At 52.4% G+C, this 27,654-nt stretch overlaps 8 protein-coding genes across 8 annotated transcripts; 5 read left to right on the top strand and 3 right to left on the bottom strand.

The window, feature by feature from the left end:
* Positions 1 to 12: 12 nt before the first annotated feature.
* On the top strand, positions 13 to 1,003 carry MAA_02160 (KLTH0E05852p-like protein; the record flags this gene model as incomplete). Its single annotated transcript, XM_007820158.1, has 2 exons — positions 13 to 250; positions 324 to 1,003. The coding sequence occupies 2 exons, from the start codon at positions 13 to 15 to the stop codon at positions 1,001 to 1,003; spliced, it is 918 nt and encodes a 305-aa protein (XP_007818349.1).
* A 962-nt stretch (positions 1,004 to 1,965) lies between these two features.
* Positions 1,966 to 4,162, top strand: MAA_02161 (RING-10 protein; the record flags this gene model as incomplete). The annotated part of the gene is made up of 2 exons (XM_007820159.2): positions 1,966 to 2,895; positions 2,960 to 4,162. The coding sequence occupies 2 exons, from the start codon at positions 1,966 to 1,968 to the stop codon at positions 4,160 to 4,162; spliced, it is 2,133 nt and encodes a 710-aa protein (XP_007818350.2).
* A 1,662-nt stretch (positions 4,163 to 5,824) lies between these two features.
* Positions 5,825 to 8,259, top strand: MAA_02162 (glycerol-3-phosphate O-acyltransferase, mrGAT; the record flags this gene model as incomplete). Its single annotated transcript, XM_007820160.1, has 2 exons — positions 5,825 to 6,040; positions 6,175 to 8,259. 2 exons carry the CDS (start codon positions 5,825 to 5,827, stop codon positions 8,257 to 8,259), a joined length of 2,301 nt encoding a protein of 766 aa, XP_007818351.1.
* Positions 8,260 to 9,996: 1,737 nt separating this feature from the next.
* Positions 9,997 to 11,355, top strand: MAA_02163 (Sucraseferredoxin-like protein; the record flags this gene model as incomplete). The annotated part of the gene is made up of 2 exons (XM_007820161.1): positions 9,997 to 10,371; positions 10,594 to 11,355. The coding sequence occupies 2 exons, from the start codon at positions 9,997 to 9,999 to the stop codon at positions 11,353 to 11,355; spliced, it is 1,137 nt and encodes a 378-aa protein (XP_007818352.1).
* Positions 11,356 to 12,312: 957 nt separating this feature from the next.
* Positions 12,313 to 13,290, bottom strand: MAA_02164 (uncharacterized protein; the record flags this gene model as incomplete). The annotated part of the gene is made up of 1 exon (XM_007820162.1): positions 12,313 to 13,290. The coding sequence occupies one exon, from the start codon at positions 13,288 to 13,290 to the stop codon at positions 12,313 to 12,315; it is 978 nt and encodes a 325-aa protein (XP_007818353.1).
* A 1,060-nt stretch (positions 13,291 to 14,350) lies between these two features.
* On the bottom strand, positions 14,351 to 14,698 carry MAA_02165 (uncharacterized protein; the record flags this gene model as incomplete). Its single annotated transcript, XM_007820163.1, has 1 exon — positions 14,351 to 14,698. One exon carries the CDS (start codon positions 14,696 to 14,698, stop codon positions 14,351 to 14,353), a length of 348 nt encoding a protein of 115 aa, XP_007818354.1.
* Positions 14,699 to 16,773: 2,075 nt separating this feature from the next.
* On the bottom strand, positions 16,774 to 17,960 carry MAA_02166 (chromo domain-containing protein; the record flags this gene model as incomplete). Its single annotated transcript, XM_007820164.1, has 6 exons — positions 16,774 to 16,845; positions 16,921 to 17,275; positions 17,346 to 17,425; positions 17,485 to 17,527; positions 17,585 to 17,777; positions 17,951 to 17,960. The coding sequence occupies 6 exons, from the start codon at positions 17,958 to 17,960 to the stop codon at positions 16,774 to 16,776; spliced, it is 753 nt and encodes a 250-aa protein (XP_007818355.1).
* Positions 17,961 to 20,918: 2,958 nt separating this feature from the next.
* MAA_02167 (Glucoamylase, putative) lies at positions 20,919 to 22,076 on the top strand (the record flags this gene model as incomplete). Its single annotated transcript, XM_007820165.2, has 1 exon — positions 20,919 to 22,076. The coding sequence occupies one exon, from the start codon at positions 20,919 to 20,921 to the stop codon at positions 22,074 to 22,076; it is 1,158 nt and encodes a 385-aa protein (XP_007818356.2).
* Positions 22,077 to 27,654: the final 5,578 nt, after the last annotated feature.

Raw genomic sequence — 27,654 nt, 5'->3', positions numbered from 1 at the left:
ACGGACGCAGCCATGCAAATCTTTGTCAAAACTCTCACGGGCAAGACCATCACTCTTGAGGTCGAGTCGTCCGACACCATCGACAATGTTAAGTCGAAGATTCAGGACAAGGAGGGTATCCCGCCTGACCAACAGCGCTTAATTTTCGCTGGCAAGCAGCTTGAGGATGGCCGTACCCTCTCGGATTACAACATCCAGAAGGAATCCACCCTTCACCTCGTTCTCCGCCTTCGTGGTGGTATGCAGATCTGTGAGTAGCATTTCCCCCATTCTCCTTCTGCTTGCAGAATTCTCCTTTGGAAGTCACTAACAATCCCACGCAGTCGTCAAGACCCTCACCGGAAAGACCATCACCCTCGAGGTGGAGTCATCCGACACCATCGACAACGTCAAGTCCAAGATCCAGGACAAGGAGGGTATTCCTCCCGACCAACAGCGCCTGATTTTCGCTGGCAAACAGCTTGAAGATGGCCGCACACTGTCCGACTATAATATCCAAAAGGAGTCCACTCTACATCTTGTCCTGCGACTTCGTGGTGGTATGCAAATCTTCGTCAAGACTTTGACTGGAAAGACAATCACGTTAGAAGTCGAGTCCTCGGACACGATTGACAATGTCAAATCAAAGATTCAGGATAAAGAAGGCATTCCCCCCGATCAACAGCGTCTTATCTTTGCTGGTAAGCAGCTCGAGGACGGCCGAACGCTGTCTGATTACAACATTCAGAAGGAGTCTACTCTCCACCTTGTCCTGCGACTTCGTGGTGGTATGCAAATCTTCGTCAAGACTTTGACTGGCAAGACTATCACATTGGAAGTGGAATCCAGCGATACTATTGACAATGTCAAGTCAAAGATTCAAGACAAGGAAGGCATTCCCCCTGACCAACAGCGTCTTATCTTTGCTGGCAAGCAGCTGGAAGACGGTCGCACCCTCAGCGACTATAATATCCAGAAGGAGAGCACCCTGCATCTCGTTCTCCGTCTTCGTGGCGGCCAGTAGTTGATTGGACGATGAATGTTTGATAATTGATTTCATGGGATGCTTCCGAATGGAAGCGGTATAAGGCGTTTGTGGTTTAATGGCACTGGCAACCGGGCTTATTCGCTTTATACCTTAGCTAGGCATCTGATCATCTGCGTGAGTTCAATTAAACACGCCGAATACAAGTCACTTTATATTCTTACTCAATGTGTTGATCACATGTGTGATTTGCCAAATTTGATATGTGCAGACTCAATTTCAATCTATGCCGCAGAAGTAGGCGGCCGTCCGCGTCGTTACTTTGCCAGTTGTGGATTGAAGTGGTCATCTATGATCAATTGTGCTTGGTAAACTCTTAGGTATCAAAGTACCATGTGTCTGGCCATGCCGTAGCAAAAATATTCGCTGCGCCCCGAGCCGTGTTTAGCACGGGGAGCAGAACTGCGTTCGATTCCTAGATCCGGGATTTACTTTTTTATGCCATTCCCTCATCCCCTAGGGGGCGCACGCGGTGTTTGTAACTGTCACTAAATCTCATCAGACTTGTGATACTCGCCAGACCCGGAGCCGCGCGCGTATGTACCTATGTATTCCGTACCCTGGTAATCAGTGCTGGGTGTAGTGGGGCATTTTCTGTCTGGCATGCGTCGCCTGACCAAACCTACTTACCGAACAGTACTTTAGTAGCATGCGTTGGTACAGCTATAACTTCGAGCCTTCACCTCCTTCAATTTCTTCAACTTCGTCGCACTGTCGGCTATGTATGTATAATTCGCCACGAAGCTATGAATTCCAAAACGCTGCGACTGGGAATACAGGAGCCACTAGGATTGCCTCTGCCACCCTGATACGCGGCGAAGTGTGACATTGCCACCCGATCTTCCACTTTACTCCCAGCATATCTACGAGTATCCAGCATTCAAATCAAAGTCTGTCCACGCTGAAATCATCATCGCATACACCAGCTGGTGCTATAGGCCATGACTTCTTACTTTTATCATTTAAAGTTTGAACTGTACCCTACACCGAACCCGACAGGCTCAAGCGGTGATCAACAAGCTGAACAAGCCCACCTTTGGCTGCCATCGCCAGATACCAACGTCTTTGACGACTTACCGTCGCACCCACACCCAGTTCGACCAGCGACTGCAGCTGAACCGTCATCCGAAACTTCTCATAGCTTCTCTGTCGACGGACCTTGCTCTTCCTTGGCGTCGAGTTCTTTAGACAGCTTGCCCGACAGCGTGATTGATTGCGGCGTGTCGCGTGCCCCGGTTCGCCGCTCCGACAAACGACTTGAAATCGTAACCGAGAGACAGTGGCTAGAGCGGGTGAATAGCTACCCTCCTCCACCGTCTAGCGCTGCCTTGCGCCCCCAGACTGCCGTCAAGGACTGGCGTTTTGGCCGGGTGAATATCGAGACCATCGACCCGGCTGCCGCCGGAGCTGCCGTAGGAATGGCAGGAGAGTCGAGTCGAGCCGGCCCGTCTGCGGCACCGGCTCTTGGACCATCGTACGGAGGAGAAGGAACAGCTACAAAGGCCAGTTTCATACCGTGTGAGACCAAGAATACAGAAGTGGGATGGGGCGTCGTTCACTTTTATCGTGAGGGTGATGAGACAACTGTATTTGGTGCTTCTTTGCAAGAGCAAGGGCAAGAAGAAGAGCAAGAAGAGACTTCTTCTTTGCAAGATTGCACTACGTTGTGTATACCTGCTGTGCCCGTATACATGTCGCCCAGCGACTTGTTGGGTTTTGTGGGTGAACGATGGCTTGAAGATATTAGCCACTGCCGAATGGTCATGACATCAAGTATGAATAGGTATTTGGTTTTGTTGAAGTTTAGGGACAGCAGGTTTGCAAAGAAGTGGAAGAGGGAGTTTGACGGCAAGGTTTTCAACTCGGTTGAGGTATGTCTACCTTTGTTTTATTTTTTTGTCTGTCGTCGAGGAGACATGCTAAGTGTGATTCTAGCCACAACCATGCCACGTTGTATTTGTCAAATCTATAACATTCGAGACACCAAAGTTGTCTCAACGAGCTGACTACTCCAAGGCTCAGTCGTCTTCTTCTGCTGTCTCTAGCAGCCTAAAGCCGTTTCCGCCACCGACGCCAAATCTGATTGAGCTTCCCACTTGTCCCGTTTGTTTGGAAAGGATGGATGAGACCAGTGGACTGCTGACAATTCCATGCTCTCATATTTTCCACTGCAACTGTTTGCAAAGTTGGAAGGGATCAGGCTGTCCCGTCTGTCGGTTCACGAATACATCAGAGTTGGAAGGCACTCCCAACGATCCGGCCAACCCGTACTCACAGCCATTTGGATCTTCGGTATCAAATCTATGTACAATATGTGACTGTGCAGATGATCTGTGGATTTGTCTTATATGTGGCTACCTGGGCTGTGGACGATATAAAGGCGGCCACGCAAAAGACCATTGGAAGGAGACGGCGCATAGCTTTGCCCTAGAACTGGAGACACAGCACGTGTGGGATTACGCTGGCGATCTATGGGTACACCGACTTATTCGTGATAAAGGCGACGGCAAGGTTGTAGAATTGCCCAACAGAAGCAACCAGAGCGGTCGTTCTCTCGACGAGGATGTCGTACCTCGAGCGAAGCTCGACAACATTGGTCTCGAATACACACAACTTCTCATGAGCCAACTCGAGTCCCAAAGATCATACTACGAAGAAATGCTCAGCAAAGCCGTCGACAAAGCCGCAAAGGCGGCGGCGGCGGCCGAATCCATGGCTCTGCAATCATCCGCTGCGACAGAAAAACTCAATGAACTGGAAGAAAAGTTCAAGTCCTTAACCACCGATACTATCCCGCAACTGGAGAGGGACTTGGAACGGGAACGCAACAAGGCGTCTAAAAGCGACAAGCTGGCTCGGAATATGGGCAAGTCTCTTCAGGAGGAGAAGCGTGTCAACGAGGGACTCATGAAGAGGATCGAGCATCTGGGCAGTGAGAACGAGAAGGCGACGAAGCAGCTGGGGGAAATGAAGAGCGAGGTGGAAGAGCTGAAGGAGATGAATAGAGATTTGAGCATGTTTATTTCAGGGCAGGAGAAACTCAAGCAATTGGAGAATGAGGGCCAGCTTGAGGAGGGAGAGCTGCAAGAGGGGAGCGCCAGCGTGCCGGAAAAGAAAGGGAGAAGGAGGAAGCGGTGATGGCGCGAAAGCGAGGCATATTGTTGCCGTGTTATAGATGTGTTGTCGTTGTTTTGGATCCTGCGAGAGCTGCCAACTGGTATTATTTGGAAATTGCGAGTTCAATAAAGCGATTGTATTGACACATGGACACAAGTAGACAGCGAGAAGGGATGGCAGTCGGAACCGCCTCCCACAACCTTGGCCGGCAGCATGTCTAGGATCAGACCGTTGCACCCTTTCGTATCAGCGTTTGACGGAAACAAGTCTGCTCGGTTGGCTGGCGTGGGTGAAACCCCGTCTCTTACTCTACTGAGACCACGTATGGAAAGGCTCACCAGATGTCTTGGCTAGCGCGAACGGCTTCTGAATTTCTTTTTTCTTCCTCTGATTGTCCATCGAGCCTCAATTGACATGTGCTTGTGAGATCTTGCTAGAAATCAGCACGTGCTTATGCCGTGCCACGCGGACGTCATCACAGGCTGCCGAAACCACCGAGCCGCCGTCGACCAGGGGCGTGCTCACTAGGGGCAAAATTTAACTTGAGCCAGGAACCACTGACAGGATCTGAAGTACGGAGTGAAAAGTCGAAATTGCGCACTTGATGGCTGACAGCTCGGCCCTAGGTTCGGCGGGCCCGCTACGGAGCACCTAGGTTGTGAAAGCTGGTTGGACACGGAGGGTCTGCCGTTCGGTGTGAGGAACAGGGGTGAGGCATCGGGATAACAGAGTGACATCTGGACATGGTGTGTGTCCACGGCGTGAGAAATCGAGAAGGATTCACGATAACCCGGCCAGCCGGGGGTGCAGTGCAAGTCCGGACAAGCCGTTCCATCTTGGCGGGGCAGACGAATTGATTATCGCGAAGGGGCTGCCTCTCGTATACTCCGAGTTGGTAAAACGAGGCCCGAGGCTTACATGGCTGAAGACGATGTTGGCATGGCGTTCCAGCTGAAGACGGACCGGAGATTCTCTGTTGGTTCGGTGTCCAGCATCATCATGGCCATCTTTGACGACGTTTCGTGCCCCCACCAGTCCTGTCAAGACTCGAGAACATGTTCAGCGTTGCATTTCCAATCCCCATCAGGTGGCGTAGCGGGACGGGTTGATAGGACTGAGTCCACTTGTGAGCTGAGATATCATGCGTTTGCGATATTCCAGGGTAGGAACACAGATGATACGGGGGCTTGGGTGCTGGTGGTGTTGAGATAGGGGATTGAATGTTCGAGGTTGATTGAGCATGGCACGACATGGAACACTTGGTACCGCGCAGTCACTGGACGCCACTAGCGTCTTGGTCTGTTCGCAAGTGCGCCGCCTTTTCCCCAGCGGCCCCAGCCCCTCATCCGTGGCTGGCCTAGCCGCCTGTGGCCGGTGCCCGCAGTCTGGTGCATGCTTAGCCTCAACATTGAAGTGCCAAGTACGGAGGGGAAGCTCCAGCCAAACATGAATGGACCTCGCACCAACATTGAAGCCTCCTCAGCTCCAGGCGTTGTTGGCCCTGCCATCTTCAATCAAAGACACCTCTCGCGCCCGCGCTCCTGCTCCTCCCCTTCAGACAGGCCATCTGTTTCTCACCTCGTGCCTCAGTGTTGCGTCGTGACCATTGCCGGGGCGGCGACAGGCACCGCAAACTGAGCTGCATGTAGCTCTGACGAGACCACCACATTGCAGCTGCGAGCCATGGCGCCAACCGCAGAAAAGGACGGCCACAAGGCCAAGGACGATTCTACTCACGTAAAGGAGCTCTACCCCATGGTGAACTGGAAGTATGACTTGTTCCTGTATATGATGGGCAACTTGGTCGACTTGTTCTTCCGCGAGGTCGTGCCGCGAGGATCATGGAAAGTTCCGCAATCCGGTCCAGTTCTGTTCGTCGCAGCACCACATGCGAACCAGGTCAGTATAGCTTCACTTTTTCAGTTCCCGCACTAATCGGCCTGTCCGCCAAGACTGACAAGCTGCCGGCTATGCCCTTGAACTCAAGACCAAAAAAAAAAAAAACTGACTCGAGATTGCTTGTTATTCTGTAGTTTGTCGATGGCCTGGTGCTTCTACGAACCCTTAGACAGGAGGCCGGTCGTCGAGTGTCTCTGCTCATTGCCCAAAAGTCAGTTCACGGCTTCATTGGCTGGGCCTCTCGACAAGCGGGCGCTGTGCCCGTTGGTCGTGCACAAGATGCTACAAAGTCGGTGCCGGGTACCATCTATCTCCCCGATCCCGTTAACGATCCTACTCTTGTTCGCGGCGTTGGCACAAACTTTGGTACCGGCGACGGGCAGATACACGGCATGGTCTTTTTGCCGCCGGGGAAGAAGACTGCCTCTGTGAGCAGCGATATTGCGCAAATCCTTGGCCCCGAGGAAATTCGACTCAAGCGGCCCTTCAAGGGAAAGCTTGCCATGCAACAACTGACCGGCCGCGACGACATTGACGAGGACGGAAAGTTTACAAACAAAAGCATCAAGGGTCCCGCACCGGGATATGAAGGCACAAAGTTCAAGGCGGCACCGAACATTGACCAGACAAAGGTCTACGAGGCTGTCTTTTCACGACTACGACATGGTGGGTGTGTCGGCATCTTCCCTGAAGGCGGTAGTCACGACCGCACAGAGCTCCTCCCTCTCAAGGCCGGTGTTGCCATCATGGCGCTTGGAACGTTGGCCGAAGCACCAAACTGCGGGCTCAAGATAGTCCCGGTGGGCATGAATTACTTTCACGCTCACAAGTTCCGAAGCAGAGCGGTTGTTGAGTTCGGCACGCCGTTCGAGATTCCTCCGCATTTGGTGGAACTGTACCGCAACAACCAGCGAAGGGAAGCTATCGGTCAGGTAATCGATACTGTGTACCAGTCTCTCAGTGCAGTCACCGTATCGGCGCCAGACTACGATACCCTCATGGTCATTCAAGCAGCGCGAAGACTGTACAACCCCACTGGAAAGAAGCTCCCTCTGCCGGTCGTGGTCGAGCTCAACAGACGACTTGCCATGGGTTATGAGCGCTACAAGAATGACGAACGCATCACATCCTTATCAGTGTCGGTCAAGAACTACAACTTACAACTTCGCTATCTCAGCCTCAAGGACCATCAGGTCCAGTACGCTAGAATGTCCATTCTCAAAGTCCTCTTCCTCCTTGTGTACCGCTCCATCAAGCTTTTGCTTCTGTTCTTCTGTACTGTTCCAGGCTTGCTCCTCTTTGCCCCCGTCTTCGTAGCAACCAAGATTATCAGCATTCAAAAGGCAAACACTGCGCTGGCGGGCTCAACTGTCAAAGTTCGAGGCCGCGACGTCATGGCCACGTGGAAGATTCTCGTCGCCATGGGTCTGGCTCCTACCCTCTATCACTTTTACTCCATTATTATCGTGTTCAAGGTCTGGCAGGACAGGTTATGGGGCTACGTTCCTATGTGGGTGCCTTTGTGGCTGGCGTACATTGGCATCTGGCCAGCCATGATTGGCCTTACCTTTGCAGCCTTGCGTTTTGGCGAGGTTGGCATGGACATTTTCAAGTCACTTCGACCCTTGATCCTCTGTTTGGTGCCCAGTTCTGACTTTAACATTCATACTCTGCGGCTCCGACGGGCAGAGCTGAGTGCCCAAGTCACGGATTTGATCAACACACTGGGCCCTGAAATGTTCCCCGACTTTGACAAGACTCGCCTTGTGCCGGACGTGTCCAGGCTAGAGAGCGGTGGCGCCACTCCCGAGAGAGCGCACAAGCGCAAAGACAGCGACCAGTCCAACACAAGCGCCGACGTGGAGACCCCTCCGATGCTTTCTCGTCGCAGCACGACGCAGTCCAGCCGTGCTCTTCCACGAAACGACTCCTTCAGCAACATTGGTACTGTCGGCATCTTCTCCACTCGCCCCCCATCCCGATCGAGAAGCAGGTCACGGTCTAGTAGTGCTGGAGGAGGCTTCGGCTCGGGGGGCTTCCCCATCAGCGGGTTTACCACTCTGGATTCTGCCGAGGGCTTCAACGAGGCGACAAGAAAGATTCGAGAGGCGATGAAGAATCGCAGGAAGAAGTCAGACAAGCTGCATGCAGCGGATGATGACGACGATGAGGACAGCGAAGAGGAGGGATATGACGAGGCGAGGAAGAAGAATATCTAATCGACTTGAAATGTGAATGGCAATGGCAGACGAGTTCTGTTTAGACATCCCTTTTGCCCTGAAGAAGAAAAATATGGCTCGAGCTGGACATGGATGGATACGTTTTTGATACAATGTGACCGATTATGTTGTGTATTTTGTACATTTTCACAACTTTGTTGCGGGAAAATCTTGTCTCAGTCGAGAGATGGAGCGAGTTATGATGTTGCACATTGCTGTTTTGCCATTTTTCGCCGTGCGAGGTATGCATGTGGACGTTGTAACTCCTATGAAATGACGACGATGTCAACTGCTTCTAGTATTAGAATTTGTGCTAGCGTTTGTTGGAGGAAAACCCGGTCCTCGGAGTACCCCCCACCAGAGTCACCAGAGTTGAAGCATTACAAATGCTTTGAAAACTGTCAACGGCTACGAGTAGAATGGTGGTTGTAGTTGATGACGAAGCTCTGCGCCCCTGGCATTATGCAATTTGCTGTTCCTCCACACCTTAACGCCGAGTCGCAATTACATACATAAATACCTGCCGAGTAGGACACCTTGGTCTTGGGCAGCCAGCCAATGGAGCATTCCGGGACGGTGCTGACATGACGTTACCTTGTGCTGACCTACGGAGTAGCTAACGGTTGGACCCTTTATTATTAGTACTCCCTACGGAGCGGAGTACAACTAACGGAGCTAAGGAGTTTCATGCTTGACCGGCTGCGAGGGGGTTGGGCTTGTTTGGTGGTGACAAGACGAACATTTGATGCAAAAGGTGCACCGTAGAGAGTGACAGTGCAGCACGCGGGATGACGCCGCCATCAATCCATCTCAATATGCATCGATGTCATATCGGCGGTCATTAATCATTTATGGGGTCACACAGAATGCAGGATGCAGGATGCAGATCGCCAGAGTGGTGTGGAGATGGATGTGTTGGCGGCGTCCTCTCACGGATCTGATAAAAAAAAAGCCGTTGAGTGGTTAGACAAAACGTTGGGGCTCTGGGGCTCGGAGATACGCGGCGTATTCTCAGCAGCACAGACAGCCCTGGGACGGCCGGGCAGGAAACACGCGGAGAATTGCGTGTCAGCAGGCGTGAGATTGGGCCCTACAGACCAGCTGCAATTCAGCCATAAATTCAAGAAGCCCGCAGCCGCCAACAACTCTGCGCCTTTTATCCTGGCGATTCTTGACGATAAAGCAGAGCACAGCCTTGACAGAGGAAAAAAGCGCACTGCAGCACGAGGCGCGAGGCGCGAGACAGGAGGTGGGTGTTTTCTCGGATCTGATAAGGGATGCTGCATATGACGACAGCGCCGCTTGGCTGGGTGGCACTTTCCTTTCATAATGTTCACAAATCACAACCCCGCGCGGCTCAGCGTCACAGCGGTCCTGACTTGGTTCACTAGGTCGTTTTTTACCCCCGCCATCGTCCATCCCACGCTGTCCGACGTCGAGAATTTCCAACCACACCCCCGGCGAAACTCGATCCCATTGGAACAGAAATTGCCACATTTCAGAGACTAGGGAAAATAACAGTGCTTCGTCCCTGAGAGAGAGAGAGCCGTCGCCCCCTTCGGCTCGCTAGCCCGGCGGCCCCGATCTTTCCACAAGGGAACCGTTTGGGAATCCCCCAGCAAGGCCGAAACCGAAACGACCCATTCTGTCGGAAGCACTCAGTCCACAATTCTCCGTATAAACCCCCGGGGCTTGGTTTTTTCTGTCGCCTTTTTTCCTTTTCTTCTTTTTTTCACAATGTCACCCCATTCTACAACGCCCCGGTCCCTCCCGCGCATGCCCGTGAAGCAGAAAATGGCCGTCTCGCTCAAATCACTCATGTCGTCTGTCCTAGGCGGCGGCAAGGCATCCACGCCTGCCTACGACGAGCTGTTTGAAAAGACGGACCCGCAGAAGGACGGGGAGGAGTGCCTGCACGACTGTGATGGCTGTACGGTACGGTATCCGAGGGGATTCAAGATTGATGAGGAGGATGTGCTGTACGGGCAGGTCAAGGGGTGGAGTACGCATGTGTTGGTGGGTACGGGGAAGACGGACTGGGTGAGAGATGTGGGGGATGAGAAGGGGAGTGTCATGGAGGCTATTAGTAAAGCGGATGGACCGACGAACGGGGTGAGTTTTGTGCCGTTTGCTGTTTGCTGTGGTGCTGTTGTGAGAGTCATGAGGTGTCCCGGGGGATGAGGCTTCATCATGCCCATCTGATAGATCTCATGGACCTATGGATGTTGAAGCTTCAGAAAATCGTCTTCACGTATTTACGACTGAAAGGGACACCATCTCACTCATCGTGTGCTTAATTTTTTATGAGACAGTCATGGCTAACGCTTCTTGCAGAGACTCATGCTTTCGGCATCAAATATGCCCACACCACACGACACAAGCGACTACTCAGAACCTACAACTGTTCTCCTGCTCCCTGCCTTCACCCTCGTGGAAAACGTCCACCCAACCAATGTCACTACTCTCATCACCGAGCTCATCAACAAGGCGCCGACAACCATGTCACCGCTCACAACTCCTTCCCTCCCCAAGTCGCTACCCGGTCTGGATGCTGATGTGCCCGTCCTGGAAACAAAAGCCTGCCCTCACAGCGCCGTCATTCTGATGTGCAGCCACAGAACACGAGATGCCCGGTGTGGCCAGAGCGCGCCGTTACTACGGAAAGAGTTTGAACGGCACTTACGACCCCTGGGACTGTATCGCGATCTGCACGACGAGAGACCAGGTGGCGTCGGCATTTACTTCATCAACCATGTTGGTGGTCACAAGTATTCTGCTAATGTCATGATTTACCGGAGACCGAATGCTTTTGGGCAAGATGAAGTTGATGAGGCGGCGGGACATTCAGATTCAACAGCGACAAATGGAAGCTCAAACGGCACCAACGGCGCTTCCAATGGTACCTCGAACGGCACCTCGAATGGCCATGGTGCGAAGCCCGACGTTGGTGCCGCGCAAGGCATCTGGTTAGCGAGAGTAAAACCCGAGGACTGCGAGAATCTTATTAGATATACTGTTCTGAAGGGCAAGCTGGTCAAACCGGAGAGCCAATTACGGGGTGGTTTTGACAGAGTGAAGGGACTAACGAGTTGGTGATGCACAAAAGAATTTGAAGGGCCGTGAGGCCATCGAGATGTAATGACGGGGAGAGAGGGAGAAGCTAATTCGGGACAACATGTGAGAACAAGACATTATGATAGACACCAAGACTTGTCTGCATATATCCTAGTCTAGCTCTAGAGTATGCCACATACGACCACAGCCGCCAGTAGAACTCACGATCCCGTCTGATCTCGTACGATAACCTGGCGAGCGCTGGATTAGTAGTTGGGTCGGTGACGACCAGCGAATACCCAGTGTTGTATGTTTATTTTTTGCCACCTTGAAGCCTATAACAGGTTGCTACAGCGTTACATGGAGCGCCATATGATTCTCACAAAAATACATGCGACACCACATGACGATTCCACCGGACACGGCGTCTCAGAACTGGCAACTCGCAAGCCTCACAAACAAGCCCCTCTTCAATGTCTGAGACAAATGCCAAGTTTGGCACCCGTTAACAACATACAGCACAGGTGAAAGCATGTCAAGAATGGTATCCCAGCTATACCTGCTAACTGGGTTCGCAGATGTCCAGTGATACTTATGTAAGTGGTTACAAAGCGACGCAACGGTCCGCCGCATCATCCTCCGTCCAATGCTCCGTCTATCTCAGTTGGTTGATAGGACCTGCCATGCCGCAAGTTCCAGTTGCAGAGACGATGAACGAGGTGCATTTTTTTTTTGGAAAATCCGCGGATTTGTCCCGACGACGACGTTTCATGCTACGGAACCCGACATTGCAATATTCGGGGGGCATAAAAATCAGAAAACACGGCATGTTTATTCACTGGAGATCCTGAGGACTAGGATGTAACAAAAACCCAACTCTATTGATGCATTCTATACAAAAGAAAAAGAAGAAACAAGAGAAAAACGCACACGCCATACAGAAAAAGAAAAAAAAACCACGTCTTTCTTCACATCCCGTATTCACCCAGAAAGTCGTGACTAGCAACTTGCATTTCCAACAAAGGCGTAGGTAGCCGGCTGGTTGCCCCACCCTGGCATGGGGGAAAGAAGCGGCTCCGTGTTGCTTGTCATAATCCCATTTACATCGTTCAGAGTCGTCGGGTCCAGGAAGTCAGAGAACTGATACATGTCGTTGTTCCCTGCGTCTGCCGAGTTAAAATGGAAGTCGTTGATCGGTCCGGTCAGGCTCGAATCATTGGTTCTACAGTTACCGATACCGGCGGCGTCGGGACACGCCGAAAGGGGCACAGTGAGGGCGTTGTTTTGCTCTTTGTATGAAGCTGCTCGTTGCATTTCGCGACACTCCTGGGCCGGTGTTTGTATGCCATGCAGCGCTTTGCATGCGGTGTCTAGCGCTTGGAGTGCGTCGGACAAGTGACGTTGCAAAGCATTTTTGTCTATACCTTCGTCGAGAGGGGACTGCGAGGCTCGTGTGACGGCGTTCTTGAGCTGCGGGGAAGACAATTCCTCCAGGTGTTGGTATGATTTCTTTAGTCCATCCGTCACTTTTTCAAGCTGCGGGAGGTGTTTCTGCAACATGTGTTTGGCAACGCCGGCCACGACTCCCCTGGCTCCACTGTTGACGCGCTCCTGCCGCTCATTCAAGGAGGCCTGCTCGTCGTTCAAGCTCTTGACAAGTCCACCAAGCGTAGATTCGAAATTGTCGTCAATGTCTGCTGTGGCCTGCCATGGTGCCGGGGTTTCGGGGGATTGGTCCTGATGACACTCGTCATGATAAATAACTTCTTGTATTTCGTAGTCGGGACTAGTTTCCTGGGGATATGTATATCCCTGCAGGCCTCCCTCATTCTGAGACGAACCGCCTGGTGTGCTCCCGTCGTATTCATTGCCGTCCTCATTGCCGTCCTGATTGTCGCCCCCCATGCACATGTCGAGCTCGTCGTCGTCGTTGGAGACGCAAGATAGTACACTAGGGGTGACATATTGGTCCTCCATTTTAAAGGTGGAAAGGCGAAATGATGGAGATGGATCTGCCAGGCTGCCTTTTCACCTAGATAGAGTGAGAGTAGAGGAAAGAAAGATATGGAGAGAGAGAGAGAGAGAGGGAGAGGAAAGATGGTTTGCGAGGAACAAGACCTTCTTGACGAGGGATACGGCGCGGTCATTTATACCATTTCAACGGCCGAAAATAATAAAGAGAAGCAGACTCGCACGTTATTCATCTTCGCGCTGAGCACCTTTAGAGAAGGACAATGTAGAAGCAGCTTTCTCTTTGGAAACTATGAAAAGGTCACCAAAGCCTCGTCGTGAACAGAACAGAAACCAAACTAGGTGGGTGTGAAGAAGCGCACAGCACGCTTTGTTCGATGTGAATATGACACATGACGGGTTTTTTTTTCAATCTGCTTTCACAGGTTTCAGAAAAAGGCTTCACGAAAGGGACCATTGCGAGGACAATCACTACTATTGCACAATGCGAGCGGTGCCCAGTACCAAGGTGTAACGTATTATGCAGTTGCTAGCTAAACACTCACTGAAAACAGGCAATGACTTGTTCTGAACTGGCACTCTAACTGTGGTATTGAAGAGACAGGGCTTTCTTCATCCTCTTTATTGCAGATGTTTGACTAGGCTACAAATCAACTTGAACCATGGACTCAATGTCCCCCTTTGTCCCCTTGTAGGATATGCGCAGTCAAGACGTGCAGCTCCGTTGTTGAAACGATTCAAAGACAAGAAACAAAAACAAAAACACAAAAAAACCGTTGGTGGTCTGAAATTGTACACGCTCAAGTGAGTATTTGCAAAACTCCCATGAATCTTCCTCCTCCGTGTTGAACTTGATGCCGAAATTGTGTGTGCACCGCTCCATCAAACCCGCCGGTCGGGCAATCCTCCAAAGTGTCCAGCCACCCTTCCAATATTGACACTTTTTTCTAAAAAAAAAAAAAAAAGTCAGTCTTCGGTAAGACGATATAAGGACGTGTGTACTCACCGAAAGGCAAGAACCGATGCGCCAACGACGAGGCTTCAACGCCACTCGGTTGCAGCAGAGTCAACGACCTGCGTCGGAGGACTCTGTCTTCCCATCGCCATGATCGAATGGGATAATGTATACGCAGGACCCATCAGGTTTGAATCCTTCAGGAAGTTGCGTTTCGGGGGTCTTGTCCCTCATGCGCTCCTCAGAGAGGGTAGGCTGGTCGTTTTTCGGCTTCTTTGTGTGTATCAGGACGATGGGGAGCTTCCTTGTGTATTCTGTCTTCCCATCGCCAAGATCGTATGGGAGAATGTATTCGAAGTAGTGTCCAATATCGTATCCTTCAGGAAGTTGCATTGTTTCGGGGGTCTTTTCCCTAATACACTCCTCAGAAAGGGTAGGCTGATCGTTTTCCGGCTCCATTGTGTATAAGACGACGACGGTGGAAATAAAGGCTTTGAGGTGCTCAGGCGCAGTGGGTGCAGTAAATGTATTCGCCAGGGTTGTGCAAAAGAAGACAAAAGGGTAAAAGAGTTAAAGGGCAAAAGAAGAGAAGACGGGATACAAGGTCGGCCACGGGCATCGCCGCATTATATAGACGCAGGTGATGGGCATTCACTGCCTCGTGCTTTGCTGAACAAGAAAGAAATAGCCTCATGTTGGGACATTCATCGAGAGGTCATATGCTCGCTCACTTTTTTACAACAAGGGACACTTTGCGTGTGTTTGATGTATACGGTCGCTGTTCAGCCGTTGGTGGGCTCACTGCTGGTCTTTGTTGCAGTCACGGGGCACGTTGCCGGTTGCCGATGAAGATTGAAAGGATCAATGATTCTTCAAAGCCAAGTAGTTCAGTACGGGGAGACGTGTGCTCGCCGAGGATGCCATCAATGCACTGTTATTAACATTCGTTGTTCAATCTATATCGACACCATATGCCTCTTCACCCCCATCCGTTCAAGCCATGTCCTAATCTACAAACCCAATCAACCTAATGCTTTTTCCAAAAAGTTCCCACCATGTAGATAAAAAATAGAGCCCATATTCGCTGGCACAAGTGCTAAATAAATGCCTGAATGTTCATCACGTCATTACCACAGCCCCCCCATCCATATATGCCCAGTTCTTTAGATCCATCAAATGACATCAAGTAAAATCGCTCGTACCATCGCCTCCTCGCACGGGTCCCTTCAAACACAGAGCGCAGGGGTATATGCTCTTCTCGGCAGGGGCCAGCGCGCGCAGCCCTTCGGGCAGTGTCGTCGCCAGTGTCAGTCCACAATGTCCCTCGAGCCGCTGCTGCTGCTGCCGCTCGACGACGTGACGCTGAGGTCCCTCCTGACCGTGTGCACAATCTTCCAGATGCCGAATGCCACAGCGGCGAGCACAACGAAGAGGACAATGATGATGATGGCGATGACGTGGTTGCGCTGCACCATGGTGGCGGTAGGACCGGGCCCCTGATGCCAGGGCCGTGAATAGGTTTCGAAGGTTCAATGTTTGGCCGAAGATGGAGCAGCAGTCAGGAATGAAGAGTTTCTTTCCCTTTCAATGGCGTAGCTGCAGAGTGCCAAAAATAAAAAAAAATTACGTTTGGCGTTGGCGTGGAATGGGTAGTATGGCGTGAAGCTATTCGCGAGCCAGGATGCGGCAAGACACTTGGTTTGCACCTCGAATAAAAAAAGTCTACTCCGTAGTCGTCGACGGATTCTGGAAGCGGCGCAGGCACGAGGGAAAGCGAGCAAGCTAGCAGACTGGAATGAAGCAAGGTGGAAAACGGACGGCGCAGGCAATGCTGCGTGCATGTCACTCATATAGCTGGTTGCCCCGCCACCGACTTTCTGCGCAAGTCAATAAAACGGATGGCTGGCGTCAATTGAACGTTGCGAAAGGAATCGAGACATGAGCTAGCACTCGGGTACGGAGTACTGCAAGGACCAGGGACAGGCGCAGCCAGGGGTCTACCGAGTGCCGTTGTGGGGCCATGGGCTGGAGCATTGGCCAGTGCCCAGCGAGCTGTCAAGGTTCAATGTTGGCTCGCCAACCTCCAACCTCCAATGCACCCGCTGCGGGTAGAAATATGTGTACATGTACGGACTACGGACTACCATTCAACTCAGTTCAATGTTGCCGCCAGACCCAACTAATGGCCACAACATCTTTCGCCACAACAGCAAACAACAGTCGGTCCCTTGTGAATGGGTGAAATTCATTTTCCCCCTAAAACTAAAAAGAGCCAATTCCATCTACTCTCTCCTGTGCTACCTACTACTACCATGGCCTCGTCCACCCGTCCACCCCATGTGCCAGCTCGCAATATACCTGCTGCGAAATGCTGGCACATGTTGGCCCTTGAGTAAAAGCCTGTTTACCATAAAGTGATATTGTCCGAAGCGCCACGTCCGTTTCGTCCGCAACCTAAAGCCCAGTCCAGCCAAAAAGCACGGCGGATTGCTCTCGCCAACTCCAACCAAGTCAAATCACCAGTCTCTCCCCCTTCAGTCGCCCTGCGCGGCCATCCTCTCATCATCCCGAATAATCTTGACGTGTCGCTCATAGAACTGCAGCATCTGTTTTTGCTATCCGTCAGTTGTTGCACGTCTTGCCGCCAGCCACCCCAACCAACACTTGGTAGCTGCACGTACCTTTTGAGGACACTTCTTGTAAATGACAGAGGTCTCGTGCTTGGTCTTTTGCCCATTCTTCCATATAAGGTACACGACAAGCTTCCCACTCCCCTCGTCCTCGCAAGCATCGATGGTGGCAATTTCGTCTTCCCAGGAGCCCGCCGGTGGCTGCCACGGTTTCGCGCTGGCCGGCGGTGCCGAGTCACTGGGGTGTGTGCCGTTCTTTCGCGATCGCTTGGCCTGAGTCGCCGCCGCGTTGGAGGCCCCTCGCCCTCTCTTCTTCCCCCTCGACGCCTTCTCTGTTTGGTCGAAAATGTTCTCTCGTCCACCAAGCGAGCGAAAATACTCATCGAGAATTTCCTGCGCAGATTCTCTGCGAGGGCACGTAGCAAATTAGCCATCGCGATCAATGCTGCGGTCCCAAACCATATACATGCACTCACTCCAGGTTCTCTTCGGGCTCCCATGTCAAGTCCTTCTTGGAATTGTAACCTTCCCATTTCACCTGAAAGCGCAGACTGCCCTGTTGGACCTTTGTTAGAAACTGGACAATGATGTCTTGTAATCGGTTACGCCACTAACATCTTCATCGATCATGTGGCTTTTGATCGCTTCGACGATAAACCTAGGCCCGCGTTAGCAAACATACCAACCCTGCCGTAGGAAAGCGTAAAGCGCGTACACGTCCTCCTCAAGATCCTCATCCTCCTCCTCGTCTTCTTCACCGACCTCACTGCCTCCATTGGCAGCTACTGGGCCCGGTTCGTCGTCGCTTCCTGTGCTGCGCGCATCGTCGGCAAGCGATCGCGAACTTCGGGAAGATCGCGTTGTCGTCGGTTGGGGCTCCACGTCGGAAGACTCATCGTCGCTGAGCGCTAGAGAATCGTAAGTGCATGAAACACACGAGCAGCGCATCGTAATCAGTCGGAGCCATCGCCATCACGGTCATGCGAGCGAGAGCTTCACGCCACGACTGGCGATGGAGAAACAGGGCAAGGAGGGCCACTCGTCTCCGAATGCAGGCTTGTTTTCCCAGTCTATCACGTACCTGGAGGCATTTTTGCAAAATTGGAAAAGTTTCCAAACAGGCGGTTCAGGGGCTGTAGAGAGATGAAGCTGCGCATATGTCGCCAATCGGAATGATTGAGCCAGACTTCACGACGGTTTGTTTCCGTCAAACGCGGTCGGCTGATTAGCTTGTGGAGTAACCAGTATAGCGCGACATAGCCACAGGTGGCTGACGAAGCAACTCGCTCAAGTCACGTGATGTGGCATATAATTTCCTTGGGCGAGCAAGCTTCCAGGCGAAAACAAACATAACAAACCATGAAACTCTATCCTCCAGCTTGTTTCTCCAAGATTGAGTTACAGCTGGTGGAAGCTCCTTACCGACCCCAATATTTTGTAACGAGGCCCGTCGCGAGGGCACCAAGTTCTCTCCGGCCGCTGTTGGATCAACACAGCTTGGCCTCCAAATATCTACAGCTACTCCCCATCAGCCGATGACATGGCCGCACAACGCACAATATCAGCCAGAATTACTTTCGATATCATTGCAACGTCTCTTCACATGGTGCCTTGTTCTATGCCATGGCTGCCCAAATGCCGTTTCGGCGAGGCCAAGTCTGAAAGAGTGGCGTTCATCGTCTGAGAGAACTGGTTGGCAACCAAACAGGGCTCTATACTGCATCTTGTTGCGCTTTGCGATTGTATGCCTCCTCTTCATCAGCAAGCACTCTTGACCCAGAATCCCGAAGGCCTCCAATTATTCTGCACTGTATTATTCCAGGATCCGTTGATTTCTACCTCCCCGGTGAATCAACAGGCTCTGCAACCTCCAAGAGCCTTTGCGATGCTGCCGATCAAGCCTAGAATGACGGAAGCAATCGCGCCAAAAGTGAGGTTCGCTCCGACGTAGACGGATTTTCTTGACGATGTCCTGGTAGCATGTTATGTCTTATGCCCCAATTAACGGGGTTACTGGCCGCACACTAATCTCACCAAAGAATGAACCGACAAGGGTTTAATCAAGTGACACCTGGCGAACAGTGATGCCGCTTCCCCCCGAAGTAGGAAATGAATGGTTCTGGGTTCATAGGCGCCAAGGCATACAGGCTGCGGCGTAAAGCGGCGTTTGTTTCCAGGCCGGAGTGAGACGATAGTGATAAGGTTTGGTATGAGATGGCCTGCCTACTCTCAACTGGCTGAGTGCATGATGCTTGCCAATGATGAGGGCAAGCAACGCTCGCGTGGACTGGGCTTGTCGGCTCATAGCTTGTACAACGAGGTACCCTGCCTAAATGCCGAGAGCATCGTTCTAAATCAACTTCACCACCCAGTCTCGACCTGCCGTGTGTCACAGATGACCGACACATGTAAAGGCCTTGTTGTCGAGTTGAACCTACTTTGTTCCTGGCAAATCTCTGATGAGGCGATGGAGAGGTCTGGTGTCAGTTGAGCTCGCAGCTACTATGATTTCCAACAGCCTCTGTTCCTTGTTTCAAGGTACGGTTTCTCTCAGCCCAACATGTACATTGAAGTGCGAGAGCCTCTTCGCCCGCTTCGTTCAACACCCTGGAGCGGCATAATCTCCGCGGTTTCCAGCTTGGTTGCGGTTCTGCAGTTATGCGCGTAAGGCTCGCATGGACGAGTCACCAAGGGTGAAATGTACCCTCGACCGGGGAACCTCTCGGCCACCCAGAGCTCTGTAGAATCCCGCAAGACCTTGGGCATGTCTTGAGGGGGCCCTGGACCAACATTGTAGAATGGTCGCTACAGAATTGAAAATGCGCCCAGGACAGGTGGGAGTGGCTGGTTCAGCATCACTTACAGCAACAGTCATGCGGTGCCCTCTAGAAGGATTCTGTGCGGCCTGCAAAAGCCCATTCAGCAGACAATAAAGGTTCCTTCAACACCCTGTATTGGAAGGTGTGCTCCCAGTCGCTCCAGCTCAACGGCCAGTTCTTGTTTCAGATTTTTCTTTGGGATCGACAGACGGGGTGTCCACGCGATGCGGCGAGGCGAGACCAGGTGATTGATTGCGTCAACAGACAATGTGTGAAAGACACTTTCGACTTGGCTGGAATTGTGTACACTACCGCGAAGACGGAATGCGGAGCAGCTGAGCTGAGTCTTGGTGTCGACAAACTTGGACCCAATAGATGGGGGGTCTGATAGGACCGAATGGCTGCACAAGGACGAGGCAGCAGCTTCCCCGTGCTACCAGTCCATAGGGAAAAGGCATCCAAGCCCATCATTTGCCGTGGGTGAGCTGGATCGACTTGTCATCGCCGCCAGACCTCTGGGATTGAGGCGCTTGTTGAAATCGCCGAGGTGGCGCAGGTGAGACACTACCCACGGAGATGACATGGCCCAAGAAGGTGGACTCCAAAACGTGTTGTATTGTCTGGGCTCTCCTTTGAGTAATCAATCTACAAAGAGGGGCATTTTGTAGTAAGATATCGCATCGCAGCCCATGGCTCTGCTTGCGGGCGGCCAAACCTTGGACGCGCTTCAGGTAAAACATGCCGACATGTAGCCAAGGGCACCGCTAAAGTCCCGTCTCAACCTTCTCCCGAGGCAGTCTTTAAGAATCCTCCAGCTACACGTACGGTCCAAGTTCCCTGGGGAGTAAGCGGATTCGCTCCAAACAAAAAAGCATCCGAGTGAAGGCTGCATCCAAAGAAATACATCTGCTTCGCGGCTTTCCGAGACAGGAAGACGGGGTACAATGAACTCGGTCGGCCTGGGATGTTTGATCTGTAGCCTGACCATCGAAAATCGACTACGTAGTCATGTTGCAGCTTCATGGGTGGTTGGCGGTCAGTTGAGCTCTAGCAAAGGGTCATCTGCCACGACGAAACGGCGTACACAGGAATGCTCCATGCCTCACAAACTCGCTCAAGCAGAGTATAAAACCCATGCCCAGTGTTCAATTCTGGCATCGTCTATCCTTAAGCTTCGTGTATATACTTGCAGTACATGTATATATTATTTCTCTCGTTCCCAGCAGCGCCATGAAAACCTCCATCCTCCCGGCCCTGGCCCTCGTCGGCCTGGCCGCCCCGGGACCGCTCCCCCCAGCACCGCCGGGCCACGGCCTGCCCATCGTCAAAACCACAACCACGCCCGGCGGCCAAACCCTCGACTGGGTGCCCATCTCGTCGCAGGGCGAAATCGCGCAGCCGCCGCCGCCGTCCCTCCTCAAGCGCGCACCCACCCGGCAGGACGCGGCCGTGGTGGCTGCCATCAGGCCCGCGGACGCCGGGCCCGCCGGAACAGTGCCGATCCTCCGGGCCCATGGCCCCACCATGCCGATGAAACGGCTCCCCCGCCCCGGCGACAACGCCGCCGCGGCAGCCGTGTCCGCGCGCTCCCACCAAGGGACGCACTGGTACGCGAGCACGGCGCAGAACGCCAGCAACCACGGCGGAACCGCCACCTACAGCATCTTCAAGGCCTTTGTGCAGCGCCCCTCGGACTTCTCCCTGCTGCAGGTCGCCGTCATCCGCAACGACGCCGCCCACGCCGGCACCCCGCCCAAGAGCCAGACCGTCGAGGCCGGATGGATCAACTACCCCGACCAGGTCGCCGCCCCGCACCTGTTCTCCTTCTACACGACCAACAACTACGAGTCGTACGGGGACGACGTGTGCGGCTGGAACCGCGACGTCGCCGGCTGGGTGCAGTACGACGGCGAGATCTATCCGGGCGTCGCGTTCGCGCCGCTCGCCACCGTCGGCGGCGACAGGTACGAGGCCGACATTGGCTTCTACTACTACCGGGGGAACTGGTGGCTGCACACGCTGGGCAGGTTCGTCGGCTACTACCCCGGGAGCCTGTTCTCCAGGGGCGTGGACCCGGCCGACACTCTGGACCACCACTCGGACCAGATCAACTTCTACGGCGAGATCTACAACAGCGAGGACGAAATGACCACCACTGACATGGGGAGCGGCGAGTTCCCCGACAAGGGCTTCGGGTACGCCGCCTACTTGAGGAAGATTGCCTACTACGACATGAAGGACACGTTTCAGAACTATAATGGGAGTCGCGGCGTCGTCATAAGCGACCAGAGTAGGTATAACCTGTCGGCGGTCTGGAACTCGGGGTCGGACTGGGGAAGCTACTTCTTTATTGGAGGTCCAGGGGCCGGCGGCGTCGTTGGAGCCTAGGTAGGCCGTGCCAAGTCAGGGGTAAAGAGAACAGGAAGGGCATGAGTCTGTACAATGAGATAAACAAGGAGTTGGATGGGACCAGGGCAAGGAAACAAGAAAGTCGCTGCCTTTGGGTTTTGCGGATATACTTGCCGTCACGTAGGGTTGCTTTCGTTTTCTGGTACATATTTGATTTGGAAATAACGCATAACGCATGACTCATGACAGCCTCGGTTCGCAGCACAGGAGTTCTTTGTTCTGCTGGGTACTTGTTCTGGGACATTGTCTTGTATATACATAATACACCGACTGTACATGAAATAGCACTGCTATCCACGACTTTGCCGTGTCTGACGTCTTGGATGACAGCTTAAACCGCCCATGGCCTCGTGACCAAAGCTCTTTCCGTCAGTGATGATAATTACAACATGCGTCGCCAAGGGGAGAGCCCTGTTCGAATTGTACGTAGCAACGCCAACTGTTGCCTGGTTCGGAATACCCTGCATCTCGACACGTGATAGTGCGCTGCAGAGTCGAAAAAAATGAGGCCAAGTATCTGAACTGCGCCGCGCCCAACTTGGGCGACCCTTGCCTGTTTATGATTATTCCCTCACTTGGTGTCATTCTTGCCACCTCGAGCCAAGCAAAGAAACACGGTGGATGTGTAGATAGATAACGACATGTCAGCCCTTGAAAAGAAATGATGTAAGAAATTATTGAATCAAAGTGAGACGTCGCAACAAAATTCGGCCTCGTTAGGGTAGTACAAACCTTTTTTTCAAAAGTGTAAAATAGGCACGACGCTTTGTATGCACATATGGCCGTGCAGGATATTGGAATCGTGTCTTTCTTACCTTCATTGCAAGTCAAGACACCAACCCGTAAACTCAACACACATAGCAATCCAGAAGCTGCAGATAAAGCCCTTGGCTACCTGTCTTTCCGCAATCACATGTTCCAATTCCCAAATCCCACGACCAAGGCAAGGCGCACACGCAATACATTTGATATGCTGGCAGTTGTGACAGACGGATGGATTATCTCGCCGACTGTACATAGGGGTCGGCTTTTGTTAGTCAAGCCTTGCATTTTTTTTTTCAGTATTCAAGAAAATTCGTCTGCTTTGCGGCGCAATGTAAAGCTGTGTGGCTTGGAGCCAAGCGCGCATATTGATGCAGGCCCTGCCTCTCAACGGCGGCACGAGAAGAGACCATTTGTCTAGCCCATGGCGCTGATCAGGAGCAGATCACTTCTCAGACACCTTCATGTAGCTGTGCCATTTGCTCGCATATTGGTGGTCATGTCAGCTGCGAGTACGACCTCTTGGGAGACAACGTTGCACCAAGATGATGCTGAGGGCTTTTGCCCATTTTGAAGCACTAGAGCTGGGGATAAAGTACAGTACCGAGTACCACAACAAGTCTTCTGGTCTCATTATGTGTGTGTTCCATGCCGTTTGATGAGAGGGCGGCCGCGATAGCCATTACGAGGAGCCACAGCTGTAAGAAAATTGTGGGTTTCAGTCTGGATTCTCTCTCCTTTGAACCCGGGACATGGAGACGCATAGGACTACGCGATGTGCGTTGTGCCTGCATGTTCGGTCTTGGTCGGTGCCATCCATGTACGGTGAACCACTGTAGTCACCTACTACTATTTATTACATCGACACAAAGTCCTGTCAAACTAGTCAATCAGAGACAAGACGGTGGAACTAGGGCAAAATGAAATGGCAACAAGACCCAGCCGTGGGCCCGTTCGCCAACGGGCAAGCCCCCTAGGAGCTTGGATATCTGAAGCCTATGGCTTGGTGAGCAGGTGTTATCGCCTTTAATCTGGAGAGTGTAACAGGTAGAGACAGAGTGGCTGAATGTGCTCACGGCCCATATGTACATAGGCGTAGTACCCCGTACTGTCTGATCGCTTGATCTAACCAGACTTCGGTGCAATAGATTTGAGGTTGCCTTTTCCTTCTTCCTCTTGCCCTTTTGCCAACGTCGGGGATGGGAACTAATACAGGGATCCCATTGGCTACTTTGATGCTCGACAGGGGAATCTGAAGAGCGGCTGGATGAGATTAGATTTTTCTCGCAAAGCTAGGGTTGGTTGTGGCTGCGTCAAACCAACGTCGCCTGCCAAAAACATAAACAAGATAAATGATCTGAGATTGGCGATGGGCGCCGGCCATGAAAGCATTCAAGATGAAATAACAGCCTGATCATCGATAGATCTTCTTCCAAACTTCCGTTCATAGTTGAAATGTTGGTGAAGACAACCCGACCATATCCGCATTCCAGTCAAATACAACAGGTCCACTGTTCACGGTCAGAGTGACAACAGCGAACCCTGGACATGCAGCAGCACCTTTACAGGGTTGAGCTCAAGAGAAGAGAGACAAACGACGATTGAGACATGGACCCTTGGCTCCGCGGTGCCGAGAATACTCCTTTTCTTCCCATTCAAGGGTTTCTTTTGGGCGATCATCCTGGGAATTTTGACAGGCACACCCCGTCCTGGATTCATCGTCCTAGACATTGGACCCCTCCAGCAGGATGGATTAGCCAAGATAAAAGAGCCGGAAGGAATAAATGGCAAAAGCGACCACAAGCCTGATCTCCCGAAACCATTGGCCCCTGAGCGTCGGATCTCTGTTGATCTCGACTTGGGCAAGGACTGTGCCAGCCACATCTCGGTCTAACACACTAAAAGGAGTGTAAATAGCGCCGCCACGGTGGTCAGCCTCACAAGCCTCGACGGCGGCCCGAGGATCCAGCAAGCGGCAGACGTAGAAATAACTACTTGTTCGGAGTTTTAGTGTCGAACAAGAGATGCGTGGTGCCTTGCCTGCGCAGTTGCCAGCTATGTGCTACCTAGAATGAAGTTTGATGTTGTAATCGATGGTTGTGTTCAATGCCACCAGCAAAACGTTGAATACCTAGTCAGGCAACTCGAGAGCCTGGCATCGGCTCCAAGCCGCTTTTCGAATCTCTTGGTAGTTCCAAAGCGAGGATACACGCCATCTAGACGAGACTTGGGACGTAGGCTGGGCAAATAGCACCCAGGGCTGGCTGGCTAGACTATGTCAATATGGGACTTTGGCACAGGACTACAACGGGTCGATCACAGACCCAGTACTCGGTACGTTGGATACAGAGAGTCACGGGCTCATGGGACGAAACGTCCATACCTTGCTTGTTCGTTCGTTCTGGGCTCCCAATTAACTTGCCGTGCAAGTGAAAGTCGGTGGTCGACTGGGCTGGCGTCGTATGTAATGTGCAACGTCTGGAAGCTAGTAGTATATAAGAAGCTTCCAGGCGGGTAAGTCTTTTCCCATGGATAATTAATTGATCATGGGTTTGGGATGGAGTCAAATCAGATATCAGGCAATTGCGGCCTGTGAGCACGATTCTGGGGCTCTAGAACGGCCCATGAGTGGCCAACCGTGGCCAACCGCTGGCACTTTTAATAGCGGAAGGCGCCGGTCAGAAGCGATTGCCCCATGAGTGGAATCGATGAGGGTCGCTTGGGGGTCGCTTGGGGGTCGACGGTTAGAGCTCCTGGGTGGGCAAGTGCCAGGTACCAGACGCGATACTAGAGACGAGAGTGCCAGCGAGTTGAAATGACGGGGTCCTGATGGACCTGACGGGCTGGCGCTAGGCCTTAAGCGCTCTGACGCCAGGCCAGCGTCTCCGCTGCTGGACCTGGAGCTTCGGACATGGATGTCGGAGTGACAGCACTTTCAGAGAACATTTGAAGCCCAGCAGGATGCATGACGTGTGGCAACGACAGCTCAACTCAAGCAGCAACTTGAATGCTGTCTGGTGGTATGAGACGCCATGCGGCACCCGAACGGATCAAGTTCCACTATCCGCATTCCGCCACCCACCACAAGCCATCTGCCTTGGCCCCGAGCACCAACCCGTCAAGCACCTGGAGCTATTGGCTATTAGGCCGATGGCTGACCTTTTTCCATCCCTCGTCGAGCTTGGAAGTGCCATGTTTCTTGATCACCAATACACCAGGGTTTGGCTCATATTCTTCGTGTAATCTGTCTTTGAAGACCTTGGCTGCTTTTGTCTGCTTGCCTTTCTAGACTCGGAGCACCTTGCAAATGGAGGCATGGTGTCTCTCCACTGTAAGCCAGGTCTGCACCAGGACGCAGCAATGTGCCAGGTTAAGCATGGTCTGCTGCGGCCAACCGTGCGACCAGTCTGTGCATGGGAGGAATGATACTCGAGTTGGAGAACAAGCACAAGTACTCCGTACACGCGCTGAAATGAGGTCGCCTTCTTTGTCTTCAAAATGTCAAGTAACAAGTTGTCGGTGTTGCTGTCAACGTCTGCGTCGAGTTGAGGAACATAGTTTGCTGAATTGCTTTTGCAATCTTGGTCCGGGCAAACCTGGCTGTATACCTAGATATGCCATAACGAAAGTTAAAGAAATCCACATTCTCATTTCTATCTTGGACGTCAAAGAGGCCGAGCCACCACTCACCACTGACCAGGGGTTTTTCAACTAGACGCGGATTGATGTCGCATCCGGCCCAAATGCGAATTCTTACTATACGGTGCTCCGTACATGGGGGTCGAGTGGGCTTTTCTGTCAAGTTGCAGGTGTTGTTCTCGTGTACGGGTCCAATCCTATCGACCTATATTCGCCATCAGTTAATACCGAGTAATCGAGGACAAGTTTCAACCATGACGGCGGTCTGTGGCACAACTTGCTATATCTCTCTAGATTCCAACACGGCACAAGACGACTGCGAGACATTCTTTGGTTAGGGGCCTGAGGAATGCGGACACGGGCACACAAAAAGGGACTCACCTACGGGTAACAAGTTGGCATTTCGAAGTTTGAGGTTGACATGTGGAGCTCAGCCTCTGGAGCTCAGGCGGCCGCAGCTGCCCATGTGAGAGCCTCTGAGAGGCCCCAAACGTCGGCACTCAACATTTGAAGGGAACATTGAACTGGCGCAGGTCACCTTGTGCCCGCCGAGGCGCCCACTGGAGTATTTTGCCTGGTGCGCTGGACGCCTCAAGCTGCACCGCTAGACTAGACCAGGCCTGACCAGTTGACGCCTGCGCCTGCGCCTGCCTGCGCTCGCCATGCTCTCAGCCAGCAGCAGCACCCGGCGGCGTTGGCTGCGTGTTGCACTTGACGCATCCTGTGCAGTCCAGAGATTGATCCCAGTTCCCCGTATGTACTCCGTATGCATCCCATCAATCCGTCTCCCCATCCGGTTCCACCCCTGAGTTCACAACGGAAGCTTTGCTTTGGGAGGGGAAAAAAAAATAATTGTGCAGGCTCCCACGATCCCTTTCCCCCGTTCGCTCCTCTTCCAACTCCTTTTGTCCCTCTCTCATGAGAGAAGCAGGCCTTCACTGCGGATTTCTCTTCTCCGTGGCCCTGCGTGAAACCTCGATGCCGATGCCGTCACACTCCTGACAACAGAGCTTCTTATTCTCTCCAGTCCTGGAGCTGTTGCTTTCCCCTTCCACCCCACACGTACATTCGCTCGTTATCAACCCCCCAAATCCTCTAATCTATACAGACGCTCCTTATGCTACTCGGCGGAAACCTCTCCATGGCAGAGACCGGC

Source organism: Metarhizium robertsii, assembly GCF_000187425.2.
Source record: "Metarhizium robertsii ARSEF 23 chromosome Unknown MAA_Scf_1, whole genome shotgun sequence".
NCBI lineage: Eukaryota > Fungi > Ascomycota > Sordariomycetes > Hypocreales > Clavicipitaceae > Metarhizium > Metarhizium robertsii.
The sequence above is the reverse complement of the archived record's forward strand: the minus strand, read 5'-3'. Positions and strand labels throughout refer to the sequence as shown.